The 25,234-nt window shown below is 37.0% G+C and overlaps 1 protein-coding gene across 1 annotated transcript in view; it reads left to right on the top strand.

The window, feature by feature from the left end:
* LOC126969198 (myosin-VIIa) overlaps nucleotides 1-25,234 on the top strand; it is a 62,993-nt gene that overhangs the window by 25,256 nt on the left and 12,503 nt on the right. The window contains exons 3-9 of the mRNA XM_050814516.1: nucleotides 12,908-13,168; nucleotides 13,966-14,244; nucleotides 14,859-15,143; nucleotides 15,782-17,377; nucleotides 17,705-17,932; nucleotides 19,758-19,997; nucleotides 22,457-22,621. Coding sequence (XP_050670473.1) covers nucleotides 12,908-13,168; nucleotides 13,966-14,244; nucleotides 14,859-15,143; nucleotides 15,782-17,377; nucleotides 17,705-17,932; nucleotides 19,758-19,997; nucleotides 22,457-22,621 — 3,054 coding nt within the window. The remainder of the gene's footprint in view (nucleotides 1-12,907; nucleotides 13,169-13,965; nucleotides 14,245-14,858; nucleotides 15,144-15,781; nucleotides 17,378-17,704; nucleotides 17,933-19,757; nucleotides 19,998-22,456; nucleotides 22,622-25,234) is intronic.

The following is a 25,234-nucleotide window of genomic DNA, read 5'->3' as shown; positions in this document are numbered from 1 at the left end:
AAATTACTGGGCAAATGAGACTTAACATCTTGTCTCAAGGTGACGAGCGCAGTTCTAGTGCCGCTCAGAATTTTTGGGGGTTTCAAGAATCCTGAGCGGCACTGCATTGTAATGGGCAGGCCGTATCAATTACCGTAAGCTGAACGTCCTGCTCGTCTTGTCCCGTATTTTCATAAAAAAATATCAATAAAAAAAAACGTATTTACTTAAAGTTTACAATTTGTTATTTTTTTTAAAGTGATAAACCTCACTTCTGGGATTGATTACACAAATTAATTTCGAAACAGAATTAATGAACGATGCGGGACTCGAACCTGCGATTATTGTGTTTTAGTTTGGAGGGCGCCGTAACTATTAAAGATACTGCTTTAATGAGATTCAACATCTTATGTCAGATGCTGCTCAGAATTTTAGACCCGGTATCCACTAGAGCGGAGAGGAGAGGAGATGTATTGTCATAACCAATAAATTTCCACATATCCTCTCCTCTTAGCTTCAGTAGAAATGAATCAGGCAGAGAGGAGAGGAGATGTCTCATTTTCCTATAGAATTTTGTGCCGCGTCGAGCGACCACGCTGCGTGGCAGAGCGGAGATGCTTGTAGGCGGGCGTGATGACGTGTTCCTTTCGTAGACATCACTTGACTGATTTCGAGCTCTCACAGCTCACATCTCCTCTCCGCTTTGGTGGAAATAACCTGACAGCTTTGCGGCTTATCTCCTATCGTCTCCTCTCCTCTCCTCTTTGGTGCATACCGGGCCTCAGTCAAGAATCGTGACCGGCACTGAATTATAACGGGCAGGACGTGTCACCGTCCATCAGCTAGACGTATTGCTGGTCTCGTCAGTTTTGTCATAATTTTCAAGAAATTTTACAACGCGCGCGCACGTCTTCACGCAAATTCAACACCCTCACGTAAGCTGGTCAACTAGACCATTTGTATTATTTATTTATTTATTTATACTTTAATAAAACGGCGTAAGCCAATTACAATATTAAAGTAAGAATTAATTACAAACTAGACATATTACACAAATAATAGTTAATAAATACAAAGTTTACTGTAAATAACTAACAATTTATTAACATCCAAATACCGTTCATCCATTCCTCTCACAAAAACGCAAGCACTCTGTTAAAATCGTCTGCCATCCATCCGCAAATAAATCACAAGCAGGGTTGGCTTCGAGAAGAGCGTTGAGAGCAGAGAGAGACCTCGGTATAGGTGAGTTGGTGCGAGCCACAGTACGATGTGTCGGACTTGAGAACAATCTATGCTTGCGCCTCGAACAGTAATTGTCCGGTACAAAGATTCTACATAGCTCAACATGCAAACTCGGCGCATCTATATCACCTCTGAGAACTCTGCACATAACTGTGAGCTGCTGTCGTTTTCGCCTAACCTCGAGGGTGTTGTAGCCTAATGTACCCAGAAGAAATTTTGTGGGATACATATAGGGGTAGTATCCATGCGTACGTTTGTAAAGGTACCTAAGAAAAGCTTTTTGCACCTTTTCGAGAAGGAGTACATAAGTACTTTCATGCGGATTCCACACACACATAGCTGTTTCTAGCTTGCTGCGCACTAAAGCACCGAATAAAAGCTTTATGACTGGTTCAGATGTGAAATCCCCAGAATTCCTCAAAACAAAGCCTAAAATTCTATAGGATTCCTTGGCCAGAGTGGTAATATGATCATGGAAGGTTAATTTTCGATCGAATGTGACACCCAGGTCTTTGATAGTTTCTGGTTGAGATATCGAATCACCACCAATTTTATAATCAAACAAGCAAAGCATTTGGACGTATTAAATGCCATACGGTTCCTCAAGCTCCACTGGAACACAGCTTGCACATCATTTTGGAGTGCCATGCAATCTGAGTCAGATTTGATTTCTTTGAAGAGTTTCAGGTCATCAGCATACAGGAGACACCGAGAATTACCAAGCACATCTGGAAGATCATTAAAAGAAACAGAAGAGGCCCCAGTATCGATCCCTGACTAACCCCAGATCGCGTGTGGTAATGATTGGATTCGAACAGACCAAGCCGGACATATTGTTGACGGTCACGCAAGTAGTCTGCGATAAGTTGGAGAAGTCTCGGTGCAAAGCCAATAGCGCTAAGTTTTTGTAACAATATGTCATTATTGACCCTGTCAAATGCTTTCTGGAAGTCAAAGTAGAGCACGTCAACCTGAGAACCACGATCCAGTTTTTCCGAGATAAAATCAACTAGTGACAACAAGTTAGTGTCTACAGATCTTTTCGGTCTAAAACCATGCTGCTCGCCACAAATGTATTTGTCCACTTGCGCGTATATGTAGTTGTGAATAATGCTTTCAAATACCTTTGCGGGCGAAGACAACACTGCAATAGGACGGTACTCTTCAACTTTCGATTTATCAGAGCTTTTCGGTACTGGGATAACTCTCGACAACTTCCATTGGGACCGATATTCTCCCGATTCCAGGGCAAGATTGAAAATATGACAAAGAGGCATACAAAAGTTCTTTTTTGCCACCTTTAGAACTGAAGGAGGAATACAATCCGGTCCTACGGAACTGCTCTGCTTCAACTTGTTGATTCCACCTATGACATCATCAGGTGTAATATGAAAGATGTTTACATAATTGCTGTCATACGTTCTATCGAAGCCATAAGCTTCATCTGTATCGAGTACAGGTACATCTGGCAAAAATGTGCTTGAAAAAAAGTTGGCGAAAGCATCTGCAGCAGCAACACCTGAAAAAGTTTGCCCCTCAAAAGTCACACTAGGTTCAAATCCACCTTTGGTGCGAAGGCTTGAAACGTGACGCCAAAAACCGCGAGGGTTGGCTTTGATGTTAACTTCAATATACTTAATATAGTCGCAATAGGATGACTCTATTCGGGTTTTAAGATCTGCTCGAAGTTCTGACAATCTTCTGTATATTTCTGGTGAGTAAGAACATTTCCATAATCTATGCAACTTCATCTTACACTTGATATCTCGGATAATATCACACGTAAACCAAACGGGGTAACGTTTACTATGGCATTCTTTACGTCGTTTCCTAGGCATGCACTGGTCAAAGATATTATAAACGGATTTATAAAAATTTTCAGTTGCATCTCTCACAGTATGTGCCTCCAGAACTGTACGCCAAGAATTTGCCTCGATTAATGCAGAAAAAAGCTCATAATCGCATCGACTAAAATTCCAGTCCCTGCAAGGATTTATATTAGATGGCTCAAGAAAATCTGAACGGCGACATGTATCGAGCCTGACTTCAATCTCTAATGGTGGATGATACGCGTCGGGCAGAACTATACCTTCAGCAGTTATAACACGCACCCCTCCACACACATCGCTCTCTCGAACCAGAATTACATCAAGCATACCTCCAAACATATTTTTGATAATGTTGTTCTCAGACAGATTACAATATGATAAAAAATAACAATAATAATTATTAATATTTACGGATGCACTATTTAAATTGAGATCACCTAATATTAGAACTGGTGCTTTTGACACAGTAATTGTGTGCTCCACCTTACAAAACCACTCCATATAATCACAGTCTCTAGCACTAGGTTTAATGTATACAACGCAAACGTAGAACCGATGACCATGCCGGGAAAAGGATGCCCAGAGATCCTCACCATTGTCGGTCTCCAGTTCATGGCATCTGCTCAATATGACAGGGGAACGGGCAGCAAGCGCCACACCACCACATGGCGTGTCTCTATCTCTGCGTAGAATACTCCAATTTGCACATTCAAGCTCAGAAGTCTCCACAGAGGCATCAAGAAATGTTTCCGTAGCGGCTACAATATCACAATCATTCATTGCTAAATTATTCCGCCACATACGCAATTTCGTTTTCAGACCGCGGACGTTCTGATAGAAGATTTTAACGGTTTTATGACGACTACGCTGAACGAAAGGGCTGTTTCTTGCCTCTAGTAACAGGAACCTTGGTAGCGTCATTGATTGTTGCCTTCTGGTGGGTAACCCAAGCCTTAATTCTGGCGTTTATGGGCCAGGCTTCAGCTGAAAAACATACCTCATAAGCTGCCACAGGTATACCAATCTTGTAGGACTTATAATCTCCTCTTGGGTTCAATTCCTGTACTGTACAAGTACCGGTGGGGCAAAGCTGACGAAGATACTCTCTTACATCTTCAACACACGACTCCATGTTCCACAAGTGCATGTATTTACGAGGCTCCACTGCTTTGAGATTTGTACTAGCTGGACCGGCAGTACCGCATAACGAAGCCTGTCGACGACTTTTCCTTGCAACTTCTATCCACTGGTCATCATCAGGGTCGTTACAGGAAGCCGCTGGAACAATTATACTTCAGCTACCAAGCCTCTTGTAATTAATTTCTCTCTAATTGTATAAAAATAACTTAATGATATTTAATGACAAGTTTTTAATATATAAAATCAGTTATATATATCACATTATGACAATTCATACAATAAGCGGACGTGGGGTACTTAAGTTATATGCCAAAACAAAGTTTGCCGCGTCAGTTAGTAGGTATGATTGTTTTAAATAGTTCTAAAAAGTTGATAAAGTAAATTAGAACAATGTTCAGTGCTTGTTTGATTAACGTTTCGCTAAACGTGTTGGTTGGTAAATTGGGTCTCTCAAATAATACAAACGTTAGTGTTGATACGATAGGGAAACTTGGGGCCTCTAAACCAGCGAAACAATTGCGTGAAAAAGGATAGATTTGTCTACCTTTAGTAAGTTAAACTAAGGATAGATAGGTTATTGAAAACGGCCGTAAAATAATGTTCACGTTAAACACAGTTTGTCATACTCACTATGCCGGGTCGTTTCCTTGGGTCAAATATGTGCGAAAGGACGATGCCTGCTCCATGCGTCAACTCGTGAACAGGTTCTTCTTGTGTTGCCAGGTTGACCTGTTATAGTTAATTTGTTGGATGCGATTACTAATTATTACAGTAATCACAACCATCATGTTCACGAAGCATCCTTACACAAACAATGAATTCAACTTCTACAAGTAGATGCATCCAATATAGGATAATTTATATTTATACAGTTTATTCTTTATTACTTTTTATGAAATACCTATTTGATATTTTAAACGCTTTTAACTTTAAACACGACTCATAGTTTGGATACAGCACTTTACAAACTAATTTGTTTTGTATATTACAGCTATTATAAAATACTCTATTGATTGAAAAGAGTGGCCGTTGAGTTTCTTCTCACGAGCTCTACTTTTTCCGAACATATAGCACATTAAGTAATTTAAATGAAATATTTAAAGTGACGATTCAGAAGCGCTTAATTTAAGCTTAATTGAATTAGATTATTTGACTTGACTTGTCTTAACTCTTGAAACATACATTTAGTCAGAGCTTTGAATATTCCATTAACCATTCATGAAATCTGACTAACATGTACCTATTTACTTTTACTGAGCGTTTGAATTGAATATTTATCCTGGTAATAATTCGAGCATGTGTCATTATTTTTTTAAGTTTGAACGTAATAGCGGGTTTATATTGAGGAGGGCAAACAGGCAATACACCCACGTGATGAGAAGTGGCAAACACCTATGGATTACAAGTGGGAGGCTCATTTGCACAGGAAGCCGGCTAGATTATGGGTACCACAACGGCGCCTATTTCTGCCGTGAAGCAGTAATGTGTAAGCATTACTGTGTTTCAGTCTGAAGGGCGCCATAGCTAGTGAAATTACTGGGCAAATGAGGCTTAACATCTTATGTCTCAATGTGACCAGCGCAATTGTAGTGCCACTCAGAATTTTTGGGTTTTTTGAGAATCCTGAGCGGCACTGCATTGTTATGGGCATGGCGTATCAATTACCATCAGCTGAACGTCCTCCTCGTCTCGTCCCTTATTATCATAAAAAAAAATATATACGCAACACCAGGATGTGTTGGCGGTCTTTAAGTTGGGAGTGTGCTCTAAGTCAAATTGGTTCGGAAAAACCGCAGCCGGTAATTGTTTTAAATTCCAATTGAACCTATTTGACTTTTTATATATATTTGGGAATATCTCAAGACTCTGTCTCCTAGTTCGACATTTTCAGTAAGAATGTAAACATTACCACATCAAAATCTAATTAAGAAAATTCTAGAAATTACATAATTAATTATTAGAAAGTGATTAAGTATTATTTGGAACGGTGGCCAGGTTATTGTATTTTAACTAGGTCTTACGTCTGTGACGAAATTAAGTCCTTATCGCCGGTTTAATAGCCCGCATTAAAACCAACACCGGTAAAACATTGCAGCGGTCTACGATCCATGCGTTTGGCAACACATTCCGGCAATTTTTTAAACTAGCACCTGTCGGTCGTTAACCCTCCTCGACGATCGCATTCTCTGTCCAGTCATGTTCAGACAGCTAATGAGATGGATTGAAAAGCCCACAATAGATTATTGTACGGTTATTATTTCGTTGAGATAATTTTTTGATTGGCGTTTATGTTGCTTCCTCTTGTTTGGCTGTAAGTTGCCACATGCCGTTAACACATGATATTATTAAAGGTGTGAAAATATTGTTAAACAGTTATTTGACTTATGTAGGTGGGGCCACAACCTGAAAGTTGAAAGACACATATAAAGATTTACGAACCTTACGTCGTCACTCGAACGGTTGGTTCAGTTCTTAAAAGCGCTCCCCGCATCGTTCATAAATTTCGGTTACAATTTTAATTTGTATAATGAATTCCAATAGTGAGGGTTATCACTTTATAAATAACAAATTGTTTAGATTTGCAAGAGCGACATCTCAAATCAATTTCCTAAAATGCAATTATTGGGGTTGTTGAGCAGGTTATCGACTGTAAAGTAGATATTGTAGATGGAGCCACAACCTGAGAGTTGAACAAGACATACTAAGATTTACGAACCATGCGTCACTCGAATGGTTTGCTCATTGGTAAGAGCGCTTGGACGGAACCCGAGAGGTCGCGAGTTCGAATCCCGCATAGTTCATAAATTTTGGTAACAAATTTCATTTGTATATTAATTGACTTATATCTTATATAAACGTTATAAAAGAGAGTATATACTTTTAATTAATTAAAAGGGGAGGGTTTGTTACAAGATTAACATGTCTATCTGTGTAAATGTGTTTCTATGGCATAGTAGCTCCTTTAAAAATAGGCCTATCGCATTTGACACACTTTTTGTGCTATCGAGTCTGCGCGCAAAATGTCTGTGGCAGATATTTCACAGTGGATTAAGGCGAAGAGTAAGCAGAAAACACGCAAACATGGTGTTTTTAGACAAGTTTTGTGGTGAAAGTATAGCATTTCGAGCTATAAACACTACTTAATCCTGTTACACATATCCTTAAGTCTTATTTGCTAATGCTTGTTGGTTATAGTTAACACTGCGGAGCCTTTTTGAACTACCACTTTTCTTTGAAGTTAAACAAGTTTTTTGGCATGGCGTGACGCATTTTTTTGGTACTTCTCTCAGAAAAGTTATTCTTATAGCTTGTACTTAGTGTTCATTTATTTAGATTAGTAGTGAATAACGGGGATTGTAAGCATATAAACTGATTTCCACCCAAGAATTTTGAAAATGTTGGCTTTGTTACATAGATTGCGGGCCGGCAGCCGTGAACTCATATCGCTCAAGGTCGCTGGCATTTAGTGTCGCCTTAACGCACACGACGTACACTCTCAGTCATTTTGTAGGCAGAACTGTAGGAATGTACACGCAATGGAAGGCCTATTTTAATATGGTCTTTTTTATTTGATCGTTGATCTCTCTTACTTATATATAGTCTTTATAGATTACAGTAGGTAGGTACTTAAGTCAAACCAAAAATGAGGGTGATTTTTTTACGAATGAAACGCAATAGAGCGTCACGAAAATGCGGGACGTCTTTATTCAAGACGAGGGGGAGGTTTTTGTTCAAGGGAGAGAGCGATTGACACCGATTGAGAAAGAGTATTTCTTACCCTCGGGCTTCCCTACTAGCCTTGTATCGATCGTGCAGATTTAGCGCGCGGCCGCTAGTAAGTTGAACATGTTCCCTACTAGCCTTGCATCGCGCAGGTTTTGTTTTTAAAAATACAAGACGGCAAATGTGAGAAGGCCGCCGCGCAAAATTATTATTTCAACCTTATGGATATCGTATCCGAGGTTCTGGAGGGTGCAGGGAACGAATATGGAATCATTTTTTAATTCCAAGATGGCCGCCGCGCTAATTATGATTTGAACAATATGGATATCGAATCCGAGGTTTTCGAGGGTGCAGAGAACGAATTTTGGGATCATTTTTTGATTTGATTTGTGGTGTTTCCAGATCTATACGAAATTCTTTACGAAAAAAACGAAATATTTTACGAAATTCCACCCGCAAGCTTTTTTTATGAACAGAACGTCTATCGGTCGGCTACTATATATTATAAAATAATAAGATTTTTCATCATTATTATATTTCTACTTTGTATGGTACACAATAAGGTGTCTATCTATATTTTTTTCTATCTACCAAAAATATAATAATGTTCGGACAGATCTGGATAAATGCATAAGAGTTTTAATTCGTTGTTTAATCTCCCGCTGCCAATACGTGTAGGTATTTGATCACGTTCATGATAATTAAGTCACTTATCACACATTCATAATAATTACTAACTGCCGTAATTATGATGCAATTGAAATCTCCAACATGTTTCAGACATACGTGACTTTATTTTATATTTGAAATGTGAGAATGCTTTTTTTTTATTGATGAAAATAAAGAACAAGACGAGCAGCACGTTCAGCTGATGGTAATTGATACGCCCTGCCCATTACAATGCAGTGCCACTCAGGATTCAGGGGATTGAAGAACCCCAAAAATTCTGAATGGCACTACAACTGCCCTCGTCACCTTGTGACATATTCAAATTCAAATATTTTTATTCAAAATAGGATGTGACATCACTTATTGAAAGTCAAAAAACTACCACCCATTCCAAAATGCCTCAGACCTGAGAAGAATGGGCGCAACAAACTCAGCGGGCTTTTTTTTCATCAAATAAATATGATTACAAAGTAATATTGTACAATTAAACTTATTAATTAATAGCCTGAGGGCGGTCACTACATTCCCAAGATGTTAAGTCTTATTTGCACAGTAATTTCACTCTAGCTATGGCGCAGTTCAGATAGAGACACAGTAATGCTTACACATTACTGCTTCACGGTAGAAATAGCCGCCGTTGTGGTACCCATAATCTAGCCGGCATCCTGTGCAAAGGAGCCTCCCACTGGTAAGAAAAATGCTTATAGTGCCGGTAAATTTTGTTTTTCAATTTTAGCTATCAAAATCATCTTCTAAAATTTCTGTATTGTAACGAATACAACTGTATGATCTTTAAATCTCTTTTCTTTCAAATAATCCTTCAACCTTGGAAATAAGGAAATCACTAGGGGGCTCTCTCTCTTTGTGCATTCCGTCTGTGGATATCTGAAGATCTTGGTCAGCATTAGAGTTGCATCTTCAGCGGATGATCTGCCTGCACGGTTTTCTGTCCAGCGCGTCTCTTACAATCGTGAAGAATTTGGATGATGAGTTTATTTTGTTCGGCCCAACATTTTGGAGACCGACAGCGCGATCGCATATATCGCGATATTTCCCTTCCGTATTTCCAACCACAATTATTTTTTTCTAAGTTTTTGTGCGTTTTCTCTGCACACAAAGTGTGGCTAAAATATGAAAGAATACGTTGTCTGCATAGACAAGCGAGTCTTTATTCGGTTAAGCTGGGTCATGATCGATGCAATGGTCCGTTTCGCCATCCAAGGTATTCTTAACATTCGCCTCCAACACTATGTCCATCAATCCTTTGCCTTTCTGGGCCGCGAACGGCGTCGGAACGCGAGGTGTCGCGGATTCGAGTCCCGCATCGTTCATAAAATTTTGTTTTCAGTTTTAAATATGTAATTTATCCCAGAAATGAGGATTATCACTTTAAAAACATAACAAATTGTTTAGTACATGCATCGAAGTAAAATCCGGCTAACTTTGAAAGCGAACAGTTGCTAAAAACGTAGTGGATTTCGGCTACCTCCGTTTTTTTCAAGATTATAGCCGCCATCTGTCAATCTATCAATGAAAGCACGTTTCTTACAATGGAGTGATTCGCCTTTTTCTTAAAGAGTTTCGCTAGGCTGACCCCAAAGAACCCGATGCATTTTTGATGTTTTGTACTTTTATGTAATATTTATATGAAATTGATTATATGCTGAATTTTATAAGAATAAATGTGTTCTAACCGAACTTGATACTGGCATAGATATGAGTAGGACACTTTGAATACGAATCACTTTCCACCGCACACCAAAATGAAATTGTGGACACGTTTAGAAAGTTGAATCAGTAATGACAATACTCTTCAACCGGTTGCCAATTAATATGTCCACCAATCGTTTTAATTACCAAAAAATAAGATTGGGCTACGTTGAATAACTTAAGAGATCGGAAAATAATACGACCTCACAGTAAGTTTTCTTTGTACTGGTAACTGAATGATTACATAAAATCCGGACTGAAATTATAGATAGTATTTTTAACCGACTTCAAAAAAGCAGGAAGTTCTCAATTCATCGGTATGTTTTTTTTATGTTTGTGACCTCAAAGCTTTCGACTGGGTGAAACGATTTTGATAATTCTTTTTTTATTTGAAAGCTGGTACTTCCCATTGTGGTCAAATTGTAATTTGACCCAGATCTGACAATGGCATCCATGAGAAAACCATAAAAGTTTTAAATTTGCTATACATACGTATAATAAACGTCAAATTCTAGTTACGATTATTGTAATTTTTGGAGTCGGTGTCATCCAAGTTATAGGTCAGATGTGCTTGAGACGTGAGGAGGCGAGAGGCGAGAGCGGGTCGCGGCGGAAGGACACCCGATTCCAAAAATAACAATAATCGTAACTAGAATTAGATTGTATAATGATACACAATTATTTTTATACTTTTTAGTGAATATTATTTCTATTGTTTTGGAATAGTGTTTTTGAAGTCGGTTGTTTTTTTTGTTAATTTTTTTTTATATCAGTTTGACTGATATAAAATTAGCAGTTGCAGAGACTGCCGATAAAAGTGAAAACTCAGAACTTTTAGTATTAAAATTTGAAATTGAGTTTTTTTTGTGAATTTGAGTTTCACGCCACTTCTTCTCATTAAAGGTCAACTTTTCCGGAGTGGTGGTAAAGCATTTGACACATAAGTGTCATTTTTGTTTTTTTTTAATCCCCAATCAAAAGGTGCGATTGCATACAGACGACACCTGCAAAGTTGCTGATGTCACGACGTCGTCAAAATTCTGTTTTATTTTACAAGTTTAATCATAAAATTATGAAGTTATAAATAGAGTGACACTTGATAATGAATTACGTATTGACACTACTTTTTATACTAGAGGGGACAAACGGGCAAGTTATTTGAGTAAAGGAGGGGGAAAACGAGTATGTTATTTTATTTATAAGGGGGGCCAACGGGCAAGTTATGTTATTTTAAGGGGGGCAAACGGGCAAGTTATTTTATTTTAAGGGGGACAAACGGGCAAGTTATTTTATTTTAAGGGGGGCAAACGGGCAAGTTATTCTAATATAAGAGGAGACAATCAACCAAGTTATTTTAATATATTAATGTAGTTCTTATTTTGAAGTTTAGTAGTTGTTAGTCTAGTACCTAATAATTTAATTCAAGCGAGGTGTCGCCCTTAAGGTCATGTTCACGCGGGGGTCACAGAAGATCAGCATTGCTACATATTTGTGTTGGAACACATGCTAAGAGCTCCTTTTTTAACACCACACTTTTTTAAAATTGCTATAATTTAGTTATTTGTGTGTTTGTATAAATAAATATTTTTCTTTCGTTCTTACAAATTTAAAATGGTGCACGATCGACATAAATGTGTCAGTAAGTTCATGTTTGATATGAATAGATTTGAATAAATGATCGAGCCATGCTTAGGTCAAGTGATAACTTATCAAATACATTGAGCGGTATCACAATATAAAGATTCATTTTACATAGTGCTTGTATGAAGTAATGTCAATATTATTTTATGATTAAAATTAATTATGTCCATAATGTGTGATGGATTTGGAAACTTTATTTGAGGTAATTTTCTTAGTTTTATTTATTATATTTCTTTTTTTTTCTCTCTCAGAGTGCCAAGATTTTCCGCAACGGTATTCGGCGTTATATGGCTTAGCGTTAAAAAATATGAAGGAATGAATTTTCAAAAAAATATACGACTTTCGATTTTCATAATCTATCTATACCTACTAATAATTAATATAGAATCGTTTTTCTCGTTCGGTTATACTGCGAAAACTATTGAACCGATCCGAATAATACTTATACCTTGATTCGTGTTTCTGATTATATGTTGGTGAATACTTATTCAGAATCTATATTTTTACTTAAAAATACTTCAGTCAATAACATTTCATTACATTTAACAATTCATACAATGAGCGGGCGCGGGGTAATTAATTAGTATTGCAAAACAATATTTGCCGGGTCAGCTCTTGTAACATTATACTTATATGTGAAAGTTTGTACGTCAATCATGCCAAAACGGCTGAATGGATTTCATTGAAATTTGACCAGGTATAGAACTGTGAACTGTAGATATGGGACTGTGTTGTGAACTTTGAATGGGAAATCATGAAAAATCTCGACCACTAGTTGGTTCTTATTATAGGCATCCAAATCGTCACGCCATTGTTTTCGGGGTCTTCCTCGTCATCTTTGAGGCACCCAATGTGTGACAACCTGTGCCCATCAGTCTGTGTGCATGCCCAGCTCAGTTCCACTTTATCCTGTTTATTTCTATAAAAAACCAGGAATGGCCAAATTTTACACCTACATATGTTCGTTTCAGGGAGATTACATATGGATCGAGCCGGTATCAGGTCGGGAATTCGATGTAGCGATTGGGGCCAGGGTGCTGGCTGCCGAGGGTCGTCGCATAAGGGTCAAAGACGACGACGGTCAGGAGCAATGGCTGCCACCGGAGCGACGGATCAAGGCCATGCACGCCACGTCGGTGCACGGCGTCGAGGATATGATATCCCTCGGTGATCTGCACGAAGCTGGCATCCTGAGGAACCTCCTCATCCGTTACAATGATAATCTAATTTATGTGAGTTTATTTTTCTTTCATCATCATCATATGAGTCAGAAGACGCCCACTGCTGGACAAAAGCCTCCCCCAAAGATCTCCGCTTATTTTTCTTTAGTAATTGAAAAAGACCCTCATTGTATGATGGATTTTTTCACCAAAAGCGTGGTCGGCGACGAGAGTTTTCCGACCAGATCACTTGTTTTTATTAAGAGGAGGCACACACGCAAGAGGCTCACGTGATGGGGAGTGGTGAGACTGCCCAAGGACATCCACAAAACCAGTCGTCAAGAGATGCGTTGCCGGTCTTTAAGGTGGGAGTATGCTCTTTTCTTGAAGTTCCCTAAGTTGCATCGGTGCTCGTGGATAAACCTGATGATAGTAAACATTTGTAGGTAGCTAGAATTTCCCTTAATCCATATCCAGATGGCAAACATTGTGCGTGAGGGTTCCGAAGAGCTATTGGCCTGACTCCTGCCGCCAAATTCCATCTTCGCACGACATGCCACAGGTTAGGATATCATCACCACCATCTGGATGATTGGCGTTTCTCCACAGTGCGGTTTTCAAGAAATTCTTACACGTGCGCTCCTCTTCGTCAAGCTGTGGAATGAGCTTCTTTCTGCGGTGTTTCCATGAACATACGACATGGGTACCTTAAAACAAAGTGCGTACACTTTTTTTGTTCAAGGCTCTTGCGATTCCTCTGGAGTTGCAATAGAATGTGGGTGGCGGTGATCACTTAACGGCAGATGACCCGTACACTCGTTTGTCCTCTCTTCCATAAATTACATTAATATATTGTCAATTAATTCCAGACATACACAGGCTCAATTTTAGTCGCAGTCAATCCATATCAAATTCTACCTATATACACGGCAGACCAAATAAAGCTATACAAAGAGAGGAAGATTGGAGAGCTGCCGCCACACATATTTGCCATTGGAGACAATGCTTACGCACACATGCGGAGATTTGGACAAGACCAATGTATTGTGATCAGTGGGGAATCTGGAGCGGGGAAGACGGAGTCCACGAAGCTGATATTGCAGTATCTGGCAGCTATAAGTGGAAAACACTCATGGATAGAGCAACAGGTATGAGGAATATTGGTATCTTCTATCCGAGATGCTTTTATTTCTAACTATCACTTAACTAATTGTCCCTAAGATGTAGTTATAACAATATGATGGAGTGCGTTTTTTTTACCTGTGGGAGGCTCCTTTGCACAGAATGCCGGCTAGATTATGGGTACCACAACGGCGCCTATTTCTGCCGTGAAGCAGTAATGTGTAAGCATTACTGTGTTTCGATCTGAAGGGCGCCGTAGCTAGTGAAATTATTGGGCAAATTAGACTTAACATCTTATGTCTCAAGGTGACGAGCGCGATTGTAGTGCCGCTCAGAATTTTTGGGGTTTTTCAAGAATCCTGAGCGGCACTGTTCGTCTCTTCCCTTATTTTCATAATAAAAAAAAAAGGTAAAAAAGACCTTTGTTTTTGACATGCATTGCAAACACATCCGAGCCTTCTTTATGCTTAAAATCGGAAAAAACTAGGTAAATAAGTTAAATAGCTGTTGATTTAGATTAAAGGAAAAATTAAACAAAAGGTTTTGTATTTAATGCAAAACGGCAAAGAAATCCAAAACTAGAGAACATTAATTGAACGATATGACTTGCAATATAATTTTTTAAAACTAATTCTTCCAGATTTTAGAAGCGAATCCTATCCTCGAAGCATTTGGAAATGCGAAGACTGTTAGAAATGACAACTCATCCAGATTCGGAAAATATATTGACATCCACTTTAACAGTAACGGTGTCATAGAAGGAGCCAAAATAGAACAATATTTATTAGAAAAATCAAGGATCGTATTCCAAGGCCCTGAAGAGAGAAATTACCACATATTCTACTGCTTGCTAGCTGGCCTCTCCAGGGAAGAGAAAAAGAAACTTGAGCTGGGAGATCCATCAGAATACAGATATTTATCTGCAGTGAGTACACTTCTCGTAATCTTTCGATTTTAAACCTTCAATTTTGTTAGGTCTGGTTATAAATTCACTGAATTCATTGAATTTTCAATTTGTAATAATCTAATATATAAAATTCTCGTGTCATGGTGTTAAACATTGAACTCCTCCGAAACGACTTGACCGATTCTCATGAAATTTTGAGTGAATTGGGTAGGTCTGAAAATCGGACAACATCTATTTTTCATCCCCCTATATGTTAAGGATGGTCCAAACGATTTTTTTTTAATTTTTTTTACATCTTTTTTTAAATTTGTTTGATTATGAGTCAGCATTAAAAAATACACACAACTTCAAATTTTCACCCATCTACGATCAACAGTTACTTTTGTATCGCGATTTTAATATCGGCAATACAACGTTTGCTGGGTCAGCTAGTAATTTTATAATATTTTAAACCAGAACGCAAACAATAAAGTAAAACTTTGAGCAAATATAATTAATTAGTTGCTTAATTAAATTACTCAATTGTAAGAAATAAATTGTTTAATAATTTTCATTTCATATACTTATTATATTTAAAATAAGTATGTCTTAAAATAGTCTGATCGTATATGAATACTAATAATAATTGTGTCTTATAACATTTTTCTGTCTTTCAGGGAGGAAACTTTAGCTGTGAAGGTAGAGATGATGCAGCGGAGTTTGCAGACATCCGTTCTGCAATGAAAGTTCTTTTATTTACAGAACCAGAAATATGGGAAATACTTAAGTTATTAGCTGCTGTGTTACACTGCGGTAACATTAAATATGAAGCTACTGTTGTAGATAATCTAGACGCGACTGAAATAATAGAACAAGCAAATGTTAGGAGAGTTGCAAATTTACTAGGTGTGCCTGTACAATCACTCATCGATGCTCTAACTAGAAAAACTTTATTTGCATCTGGAGAAACTGTTGTATCGACACTAAGCAGAGAACAATCAGTAGATATAAGGGATGCGTTTGTGAAAGGAATATATGGACGACTATTCGTAACAATAGTTAGAAAAATCAACGCAGCAATATACAAACCGAAAGCAACTACACGTACTGCTATTGGAGTACTAGATATATTTGGCTTCGAAAACTTCGACCACAATAGTTTTGAACAGTTCTGTATCAATTTCGCAAATGAAAACCTTCAACAATTTTTTGTTCGACACATATTTAAGTTAGAACAAGAGGAATATAATCACGAGGGAATCAATTGGCAACACATAGAATTTGTAGACAATCAAGACGCATTAGATTTGATTGCACTAAAGCAGTTAAATATTATGGCTTTGATTGATGAGGAATCTAAGTTTCCGAAAGGCACTGACCAAACGATGTTAGCTAAGTTGCATAAAACACACGGTTTACACAGGAACTATCTCAAACCGAAATCAGATATAAATACAAGTTTTGGACTTAACCACTTTGCTGGAATAGTGTTTTACGACACGAGGGGCTTTTTAGAAAAGAACCGTGACACGTTTAGTGCAGATCTACTTCAGCTCATTCATATATCAACCAATAAATTTCTTCAGCAAATTTTCCAAAACGATATCACAATGGGATCAGAGACAAGGAAAAGAACGCCAACTCTTTCGACACAGTTTAAAAAGTCCTTAGATTTATTAATGAGAACATTGGGTACTTGTCAGCCATTTTTTATACGGTGTATCAAACCGAATGAGTTTAAAAAACCAATGATGTTCGATCGAGGCTTATGTTGTCGTCAGTTAAGGTATTCCGGTATGATGGAAACGATCAGGATAAGACGAGCGGGTTATCCGATCAGACACAGCTTCCGTGAATTCGTTGAGCGATATCGGTTCTTAATCTCTGGTATTCCACCGGCTCATAAAACCGATTGTCGTAGTGCAACTTCCAAGATTTGCGCAACGGTGCTCGGTAAATCTGATTATCAGCTAGGCCATACCAAAGTATTTTTAAAGGATGCCCATGATTTGTTCCTCGAGCAAGAAAGAGACAGAGTATTGACACGAAAGATATTGATATTGCAGAGGTCAATTCGTGGTTGGGTTTATCGGAGACGGTTCCTGAAAATGCGTGCTGCAGCGATCTTGATTCAGCGGCATTGGCGAGGGAAATTGCAGAGAATACGATACAATAAAATGAAGGTTGGATATGCGAGGCTGCAGGCATTAATACGAGCCAGAGTACTGGCCCATAGGTTTAGACATCTCAGAGGGCATATCGTGTCGCTGCAGGTAAGATCATCCGATTTTATTTTATCATTTACAACAAGTTCCAATTTTGTCTATACTTGTAACAAAATCGTAAAAAAGACATTGAATATTTTTTTAAAGAAAACTTGCTCTGTGTGCTTCATACGATGCCGAATCCACAAAGGTACTTGATATTGGTATGGCCGGGCAAAACGCAAAAATTACTGAATAGATGTAATACTAACTTTTTATGGATATTATCAAAAGCGAGCAGCAGCTATTTATGTATAAATTTCACGCTGAGTAATTATTAACTGCGTGATATCGGTTACCTTTAAATGTTTTCATGAACCTGTTTGTTTTGTATAGGCGGCAGCTCGCGGCTACTTGGTGCGTCGGTCATATGGGCACAAGATGTGGGCGATCGTGAAGATACAAAGTCACGCGAGAAGACTGATCGCCATGAGGAGGTACCGTCGGATGAGGCAGGAGGCACTGGCGCACAGCGAGGCGTTACGTCTCCGCAGACAGGAGGAGCAGCGACTTCAGCATCAGGGCAACTCACGGGCTAAGGAGATCGCCGAACAGAATTATAGGGTAAGATTTCAAGCCAAAAATCTATCCAAATTTCGTTAAGGCCCCAAAATTTTGACAACGGCGCCTTTTTCTGCCGTGAAGCAGTAATGTTTTTCAACATTAAGCATTATTGTGTTTTAGTCTGAAGGGCGCCGTAGCTAGTGAAATTACTGGGTAAATGAGACTTATGTCTTATGTATCAAGTTTCTGTCCGAGTTATATTTATCTTGGGTGTTATGACAAGTATGCATAAAGAAGTCTTGAATTTACCTAACTATTAAAACCTCCTAGATAGCCGTTCATACAAAATTTCAATACCAACAAATACAACATTTGCAAGTAGATTTAGCTCATTTTAACATACACGGTCTATTAAAAATAGTTCGGTCCATCAGGTCAAATACAGAGAAATAAAAATACAGAGATGATGACACATGGAAGTTATTCTAAAAGTGAACATGTTAATACTTGATTAAGCAGATACAAACAAACACACACACACATACAGGCACACAGACACACATACTGAGTACATAAAATATAATTACCTTTTCAGTTAAAAAAAAATTATATACATATTTGTAGTAATTATAGTATAGTATGTTATACATATAAATAGATAATTTAATTTCGCTTTCTGTAATTTGATTTTGGAACAAAAAAAACAAAATTTTGTACTATGACCGTTTTCCTGTTAGATAAATATTCAAAAAACTACAAATTATCTTAGTTCATAGTCACAGTGGTCGTACATTCTTGAGACGATAACAAGTGTTAGCATGAAGGTATATTGTTAACAAGTTTAATGCGAGTCACGCAAACTGAAACCACCTTCAAATATATATGTGTATAGTAAATATTGAAGCAATTTTTAATTAGTTTGTTTAATGCTTAAGATTAGTTTATTTAAATATTTATATTTTTGTTGAATATATTGTAAGCATTCTTATCCGTCGGAAAGAGCGATCTTCTCTAACGCGGGTTCTGCGAACTTAAAAGAGATGTCCTTCAAATTCTACTTACTAAAATGCAAATTAAATAAATTTTTATTTTTATTTAATTTTGAATTTCCAAAAAAAAAATTGCCTGCACAAGGAAGTGTGACTGAGGATCCTTGATTGAACCTAAAAATGGAGCGGAATCGCCATTGCGCTCATCTATTTGAAACATAAGATGTAATAATATAATTATAGACATCATATTATATTTTTTTTAAACCGAATTGTACAATTACATCAGACACAATTGCTATAGCCGCTTAGTGACTCTGTGCATAACCCTCACTATTTATTACTTAAGTGCACACTTAAGGTTTCATAATATTCTTTATACCCAAGCTTACATTACATTTGCTAGTTTTTATGCACATATCTATTGACTGATTGATTTAAATTCAGTGTTGTACAACAACGACCCGAGCTACGGTTCGTTAACTATCGTTCAGTTGAAATACATCGCAACATTAGTGTATACATCAGTCAGAAATCTCTCATATCGATTAATATGTCGTGCACGCACAAAATAACTAGGCGACAGTCTACCAGCTGGAGACAGTTAAGGAAAGACAAGTGGGCAAGTATAATGCAATAACTTTCACTTATCTAAATCATGTGCATTTATTATCATTGTCAATTTATTTCTCGTGTGTTATAAGTCTGCAGTATTGCGTGTGTTCGTTAGCTGAGAGGTGGAATCATAAAATTAAACAGAGCACGTATACCTCAATATTTTTGCGCAATTTTTATTCTTATATGTATATGTTAGTGGTTGTTTTCCAAAATCAAGACATCGTTGTGACCTATCAAACAAGAATTTTGGTTTTTAATGAAATTATATTTGTTTTCAGGAACGAATGTATGAATTAGAACGGCGGGAGGCAGAATTGGCTCTGGAAGAGAAGCGTCAGTTGGAAGCGAAGAGAACGCTCCTGCAGGAGGCTGCTCGGAAACAAGACGAGCCAGTCGATGACAGCAAACTAGTTGAAGCCATGTTTGATTTCTTGCCGGACTCCAGCAGTGAAGCACCAGCGCCTAAAGATACCTCTGTGTTTAGTGACCTGCCCCAACAGAGGGCTGATCAACAAGAGGTAATAATTAATTTCATCATTTACACCGTAGATAATTTATATTTCTATATAGAGCCTCTTGCTGCTAGACAACTGATGAAAACAGGCCAGGTTTATTATTTGAGTGTGCGTGTCAAGCTACGTCTTACACACGCGATTTGTATGTCACTTTGTGTTAGTGTGCGTGCATTGCTCAAAATAGTGTCTGAACTAAAACTGTCAACCTCAAAAGGTTTTCACAGCTGTCACAGTCATATCTAGACACATAAATGACCTACAGTTAATACCAGTGACCTTAAATTACATAACATCTGCATGGCATAACATGGTTACTGGACAAATTTAGTTTTACAAAGTCCGTGAAGTATACCAAACACCAAGTATTAAGTTTGTTGATGGTATTCTGGTTCAACGTCTACCCCTCACACCGTACAACTATATGGAAAGAACTTAACACTTCATCAGCGAAGCTTTAATTGACCATCATAACTTCCCTTTTGGATATATTTAGTTTTAAGCCATACTGTTCCACTTTTTCACTAAGGTGTTCGAGTAGATACTGATCCTTCTTTGTGTATGTCAGCAGTGCTGTGTCATCTGCAAATCGTAGGTTATTTATGACATTACCATTTATTTTGATACCTGATTCCATCCAATCAAAGGCTTCTTTAAAAATAATCTCTGATTAAAGAGAAGTGGAGACAAAATGCATCCTTGCAGTAAACCCTTAGAAATTTTCAGATCAGCAGAATAGTTTGTTCCTAGTTTGATATGAGCTGATTGATTCCAATAAAGGTCTTGGAAATAGTTTCTTGTTTTCGCCATCCAGGTCCACACTGTTCAGAATGTTAATCAACTGTTCGTGCCTTACATTGTCGAATGCCTTTTCGAAGTCAATGAAATTACAGAAATTCTAAGCATTTCTGGATATACCTGTATCACACACACAATCACAAGTGCTTCTCTTGTTCCAAGGCCGTTTTTTAATCCAAACTGTATTCCTCTAATGTTTTATAAATTCTGTTTTGCAATATCTTCAGCAGTATCTTGAAGGCGTGACTCATTAAACTCATCAGTCTGTGGTCCCCAGATGTTTAAGTATTAGCTTTTTTGGGTACAGGAAGACAGGGTTATAAATACTTACAGATTTATGTGTGAATCAAAATCGGGTGCACAAACAATAGATTGTCTTTCCTTTTCTGTCTTCCTGTATCTCCGTTAGTAATGTCCTACTCCCTCGCACGCTTTGTTTGTCTGTACGTTAGTACATAGCAAGTCCATGATACCTATTACATAATTTAAAGATATAGGTAGTAATGTTGCTAGTAATGCCACTGTCAAGTATTTAGTGATATTGCAACATGAGTGCTAGTAAGTGTCATGGGGCGAAGCCGTGTGGTATTTAAAAGGTTTTCTGCAACTATGAAATAAATACAAAATGGGCGCGAATGGTGGGCGCTTCTACCGCGCATGCGCAATGGCCGATATCGACATTGCGCAGGACAGTGCGCTTTTTAAAATGTGAAGCTTACGGCATTAATCTTCCACAAAAACAATAATTTTAGTGATCATTACAAACACTTGAAAAATTTATCATTATAGTACAATTGACCGAACTGTAGGAATGAATAGTTTTATATATTATGGTATTGAGTAAATTACGAAATAGGAGTAGAAAAATATTTTTCTTGAGAGTAATAAAAACAATTACATTTCAAAACCCAAAGGATGCACCCCTTTTACTTGTAAACAACATCAATTATATAGTGAGAGTGATATACTAATTGTTGAGTTTCGTTCAAATTCGCGCCAATTTGAGGCGCCGCGCGAGCACAGTGACCGCAGAGCGAATTAGGCTATCTATGTATCGCCTTTTTCATTTTCCTTGTTCCATTCCCCCTCCTTTTTTCTGACAATTAGTACGCGGGTACGTCGCTATCCGTTAATTTAGACACCTGTGTTTGGTGTCTGTCAGAACCTTAATGGCCGCCCTTTTGTGACGCGATACATATCCTAATTAATCCCGCTGATCCTTGTGTAAAACCTTAAAATATAGTGTGATTCTAACTTAAAACATTAAAAATTGTGTGAGATTCCGTGGAATTTAACAGGCCTGCTGTGTTAAGTGTTTTTGTGGACCTTGAAAAGATCAGTCCGCTGGCGTGGAGTTTCCTTATATATTCCTATTTCCATACTCCTGTCAGTGCGCTGATAGCTATATTCCAGTGTGTAGAATTTTTGTACGTTAACGTTGTATGAAATAAAAAGGGGTTGTTGAGATTAGAAGCGAATATAGTGTGGATCTGAGCTAAATTAGCTCCTAATTAATATACAGCCCATTCCAAAAATATTACAATTTAATATAGCTCATTAGAGAACCACCCCTCAGACAAAAACATTTCTTAAAAATTGCCACTAACATTATTTTTTTTTTGCCCCCCTAAATATATCAATCCACTAATACAACTCTTTTGTTTAAGATGGTCACACCGATGCAAACCACGTCTGAAGATGAAGAGGACTTGTCTGAATTTAAGTTCCAGAAGTTTGCTGCAACATACTTCCAAGGAAATGTGACTCACCAATATTCCAGGAAGCCACTAAAGCATCCACTTTTACCCTTACACACTCAGGGCGATCAGTTGGTACGTACATCATGGTCTTAAATAAAGTCATTAAAATAAATGTACCTACATACAATTTGGCTACTAGACCATCCATTTTATTTGCATTGAATAAGTAGTTTGAACCAATACGGCCTTATAAATAAAAATGACAACGTTATACCTGGGAATAAACCAAGATTATATGTAAATTACTACATAATATTATTGATTCTCCTCATCTTATATCGAAACTAAACCTCGCTGTTCCAAAAACTCAACCGAGAGCGTGTAAGAAATATAATCCATTTCTCTGTAATTATGCAGGATATAATTTAGGCTATTTTCCTCCCTTGAATAGAATTACCAGGGAATATAAAAGTCATCACGATGAAGTTGACATATTTGATCACAACTTACATAAATTTAAAAAATATATTAAAACGGTTCTTTCAAGGGAGGGATGACCTCAATCGTTATTTTTCGATAATATTTTGTGTAAATTTATATTAAGATTGTATTCGTAGATATATAATAGATTATAGTTGTTATTTTATTTTGTGGCTTAATTTAATTGAATAGCATGTCATTTTCGCCTATAATTGAGGCATCACTTACCATATGAATGTTATTGTTTTTGTATTATACTGTGTTTATCTTAGTACCTTGTTGGCAGAATAAAATAAATAAATAAAAAAAAATGTTGATAGAAAGTCATTTTGCTTATGATTGGTTTATTCGGACGTATAACTTTTCCCGCGTTTATTTGCAAGGCTGCCTGACATTCGGAAAACTTCAGAATTTATCATTGTATTGACAACAATTTGCATATTCTTGGTTTCTTATCACGTATAAATGTATGCCAAGTTTATTTGTAAGGCCGTAATTGTTCGACGAAACTGTTTAATGTTGTCTACTGCAGATCTTTAAATTAGTATCATTATATAAATCTTCTTTGTAAGTTTGTTTTTTTTTTTAATCTCAAGCTATTACCGTCACTTTGGTCGATATTCACATGAAAATACTTTTAAATTGTACATAGAATAATGTTTTATGGAATATTTGCTGTGCAATCAATACCGAATCCAAAAAAGTATTTTATAGAATTTTTGTCTGTTTGTCCGAGCAAATCCGAAATGATAATTTTACGTATACATTTAATAAAATGGTAATCAAGTAAAAACTATACATTAATTAAAATTCTTATTAAAAAGAATATTTGCAGAATATTATTCAAAAATTACCCAATCGAAAAAGATACTTTATGGAAGTTTGTCTGTGTGTATATCCAGGCAAAACGCAAAAATGACTGAATAGCCACATTTAATTTGAAAACAAAATTTATGACCGATGCGGTACTTGAACCCGCAACCTTTCGAGTTCCGTGCGAGCGCTCTTCCACCGAGCCAACCGTTCGAGTGACGTATCGTTGATAAATCTTGGTATGTCTTGTTCAACTCTCAATTTGTGGCTCCATCTACAGGATCTGCTCAACCATAATAATTACATATTAGGAAATTTGACTTGCTCTTTTAATTAATATAAACAATTTGTTATTTTTTTTTAATGAAAAAATCTAAATTATTTCTTTTTTTAAAGAAAACAACGAATTGTTTAGATAGAATGAAAGAATAAATCTAAATAATTTGTTACTATCCAAGAAGTGATAGTGATCACTTTAGAAAATATAACAAATTGTTTATGACTGAATAGATTTTATTCTAAATTTGCATGAATATTAGTAAGAGATCGGTATAACATAAAAGCTACATTTTATCACGCTAGATGAAGGCATAGTATTTTTGGTGCTTTAACGCGTCCACGCGGAAAACGTCGGAGGCAAAAGCTAGTTTCAATAAAATTCAACTTATTAAACAAGGAAATTATTCCCAATTATGTACATATATACTAATGCGGTTAAAATTGATAAATTATTATTGTTGCAACCAATGACGAGCACTGTTGCTTCACTGTCGTCCGACTCCTGTTCTAAATTCAACATATTATTACGTTATTTAAACTCAACAAATGTTGTACATTGCTGATTTTTGACGAAGAATATTTTAAACAACTGGAGTAAATGCGGCAATGTATGGATAAGAAGATATAGCAGTCGAAGCTTAATAATGATAATAATGGCCAAATAAGACTAAACATCTTATGTCCCAAGGTGACGAGCACAATTATGGTGCAGGATGTATAAATTACCATCAGCTGAACGTCTTGATCGTCACACACACATATATATATATATATATATACAGTAGCGGCATCATCCGTAAATACACACACACCGTAAGTAAATAAAGGTATTCTGTGAGCATTTTATAAGCGATTATAAATAATATATATATACGGTGTGTGTGGATGATGCAGCTGCTGTACTCAATTCCTTTTGGCTTAATTTACATTTACTTTTTTGACTTACTCGTGTAAGGCATTGACTATTTGACGTTTGAGTATGTTTATTACACCATTTTACATATTATATTGTAATTGAAATGATTTGTAAATCGATGGAAATGTAAATATTGATATAAAAGAGTGGCAATGAATTTCTTGCTACTTCTGGTCATTAGCTCAACCCTTTACTAAGTAGCGGTAGATTCAATAAGAAAAAAATTTTTTTGACATTCATAAGTGTCATTTCCGTGA

This window comes from Leptidea sinapis, chromosome 17 (genome assembly GCF_905404315.1).
Source record: "Leptidea sinapis chromosome 17, ilLepSina1.1, whole genome shotgun sequence".
Taxonomy (NCBI): domain Eukaryota; kingdom Metazoa; phylum Arthropoda; class Insecta; order Lepidoptera; family Pieridae; genus Leptidea; species Leptidea sinapis.
Note: the sequence above shows the minus strand (reverse complement) of the source record. Positions and strands in the feature narration are given on the sequence as shown.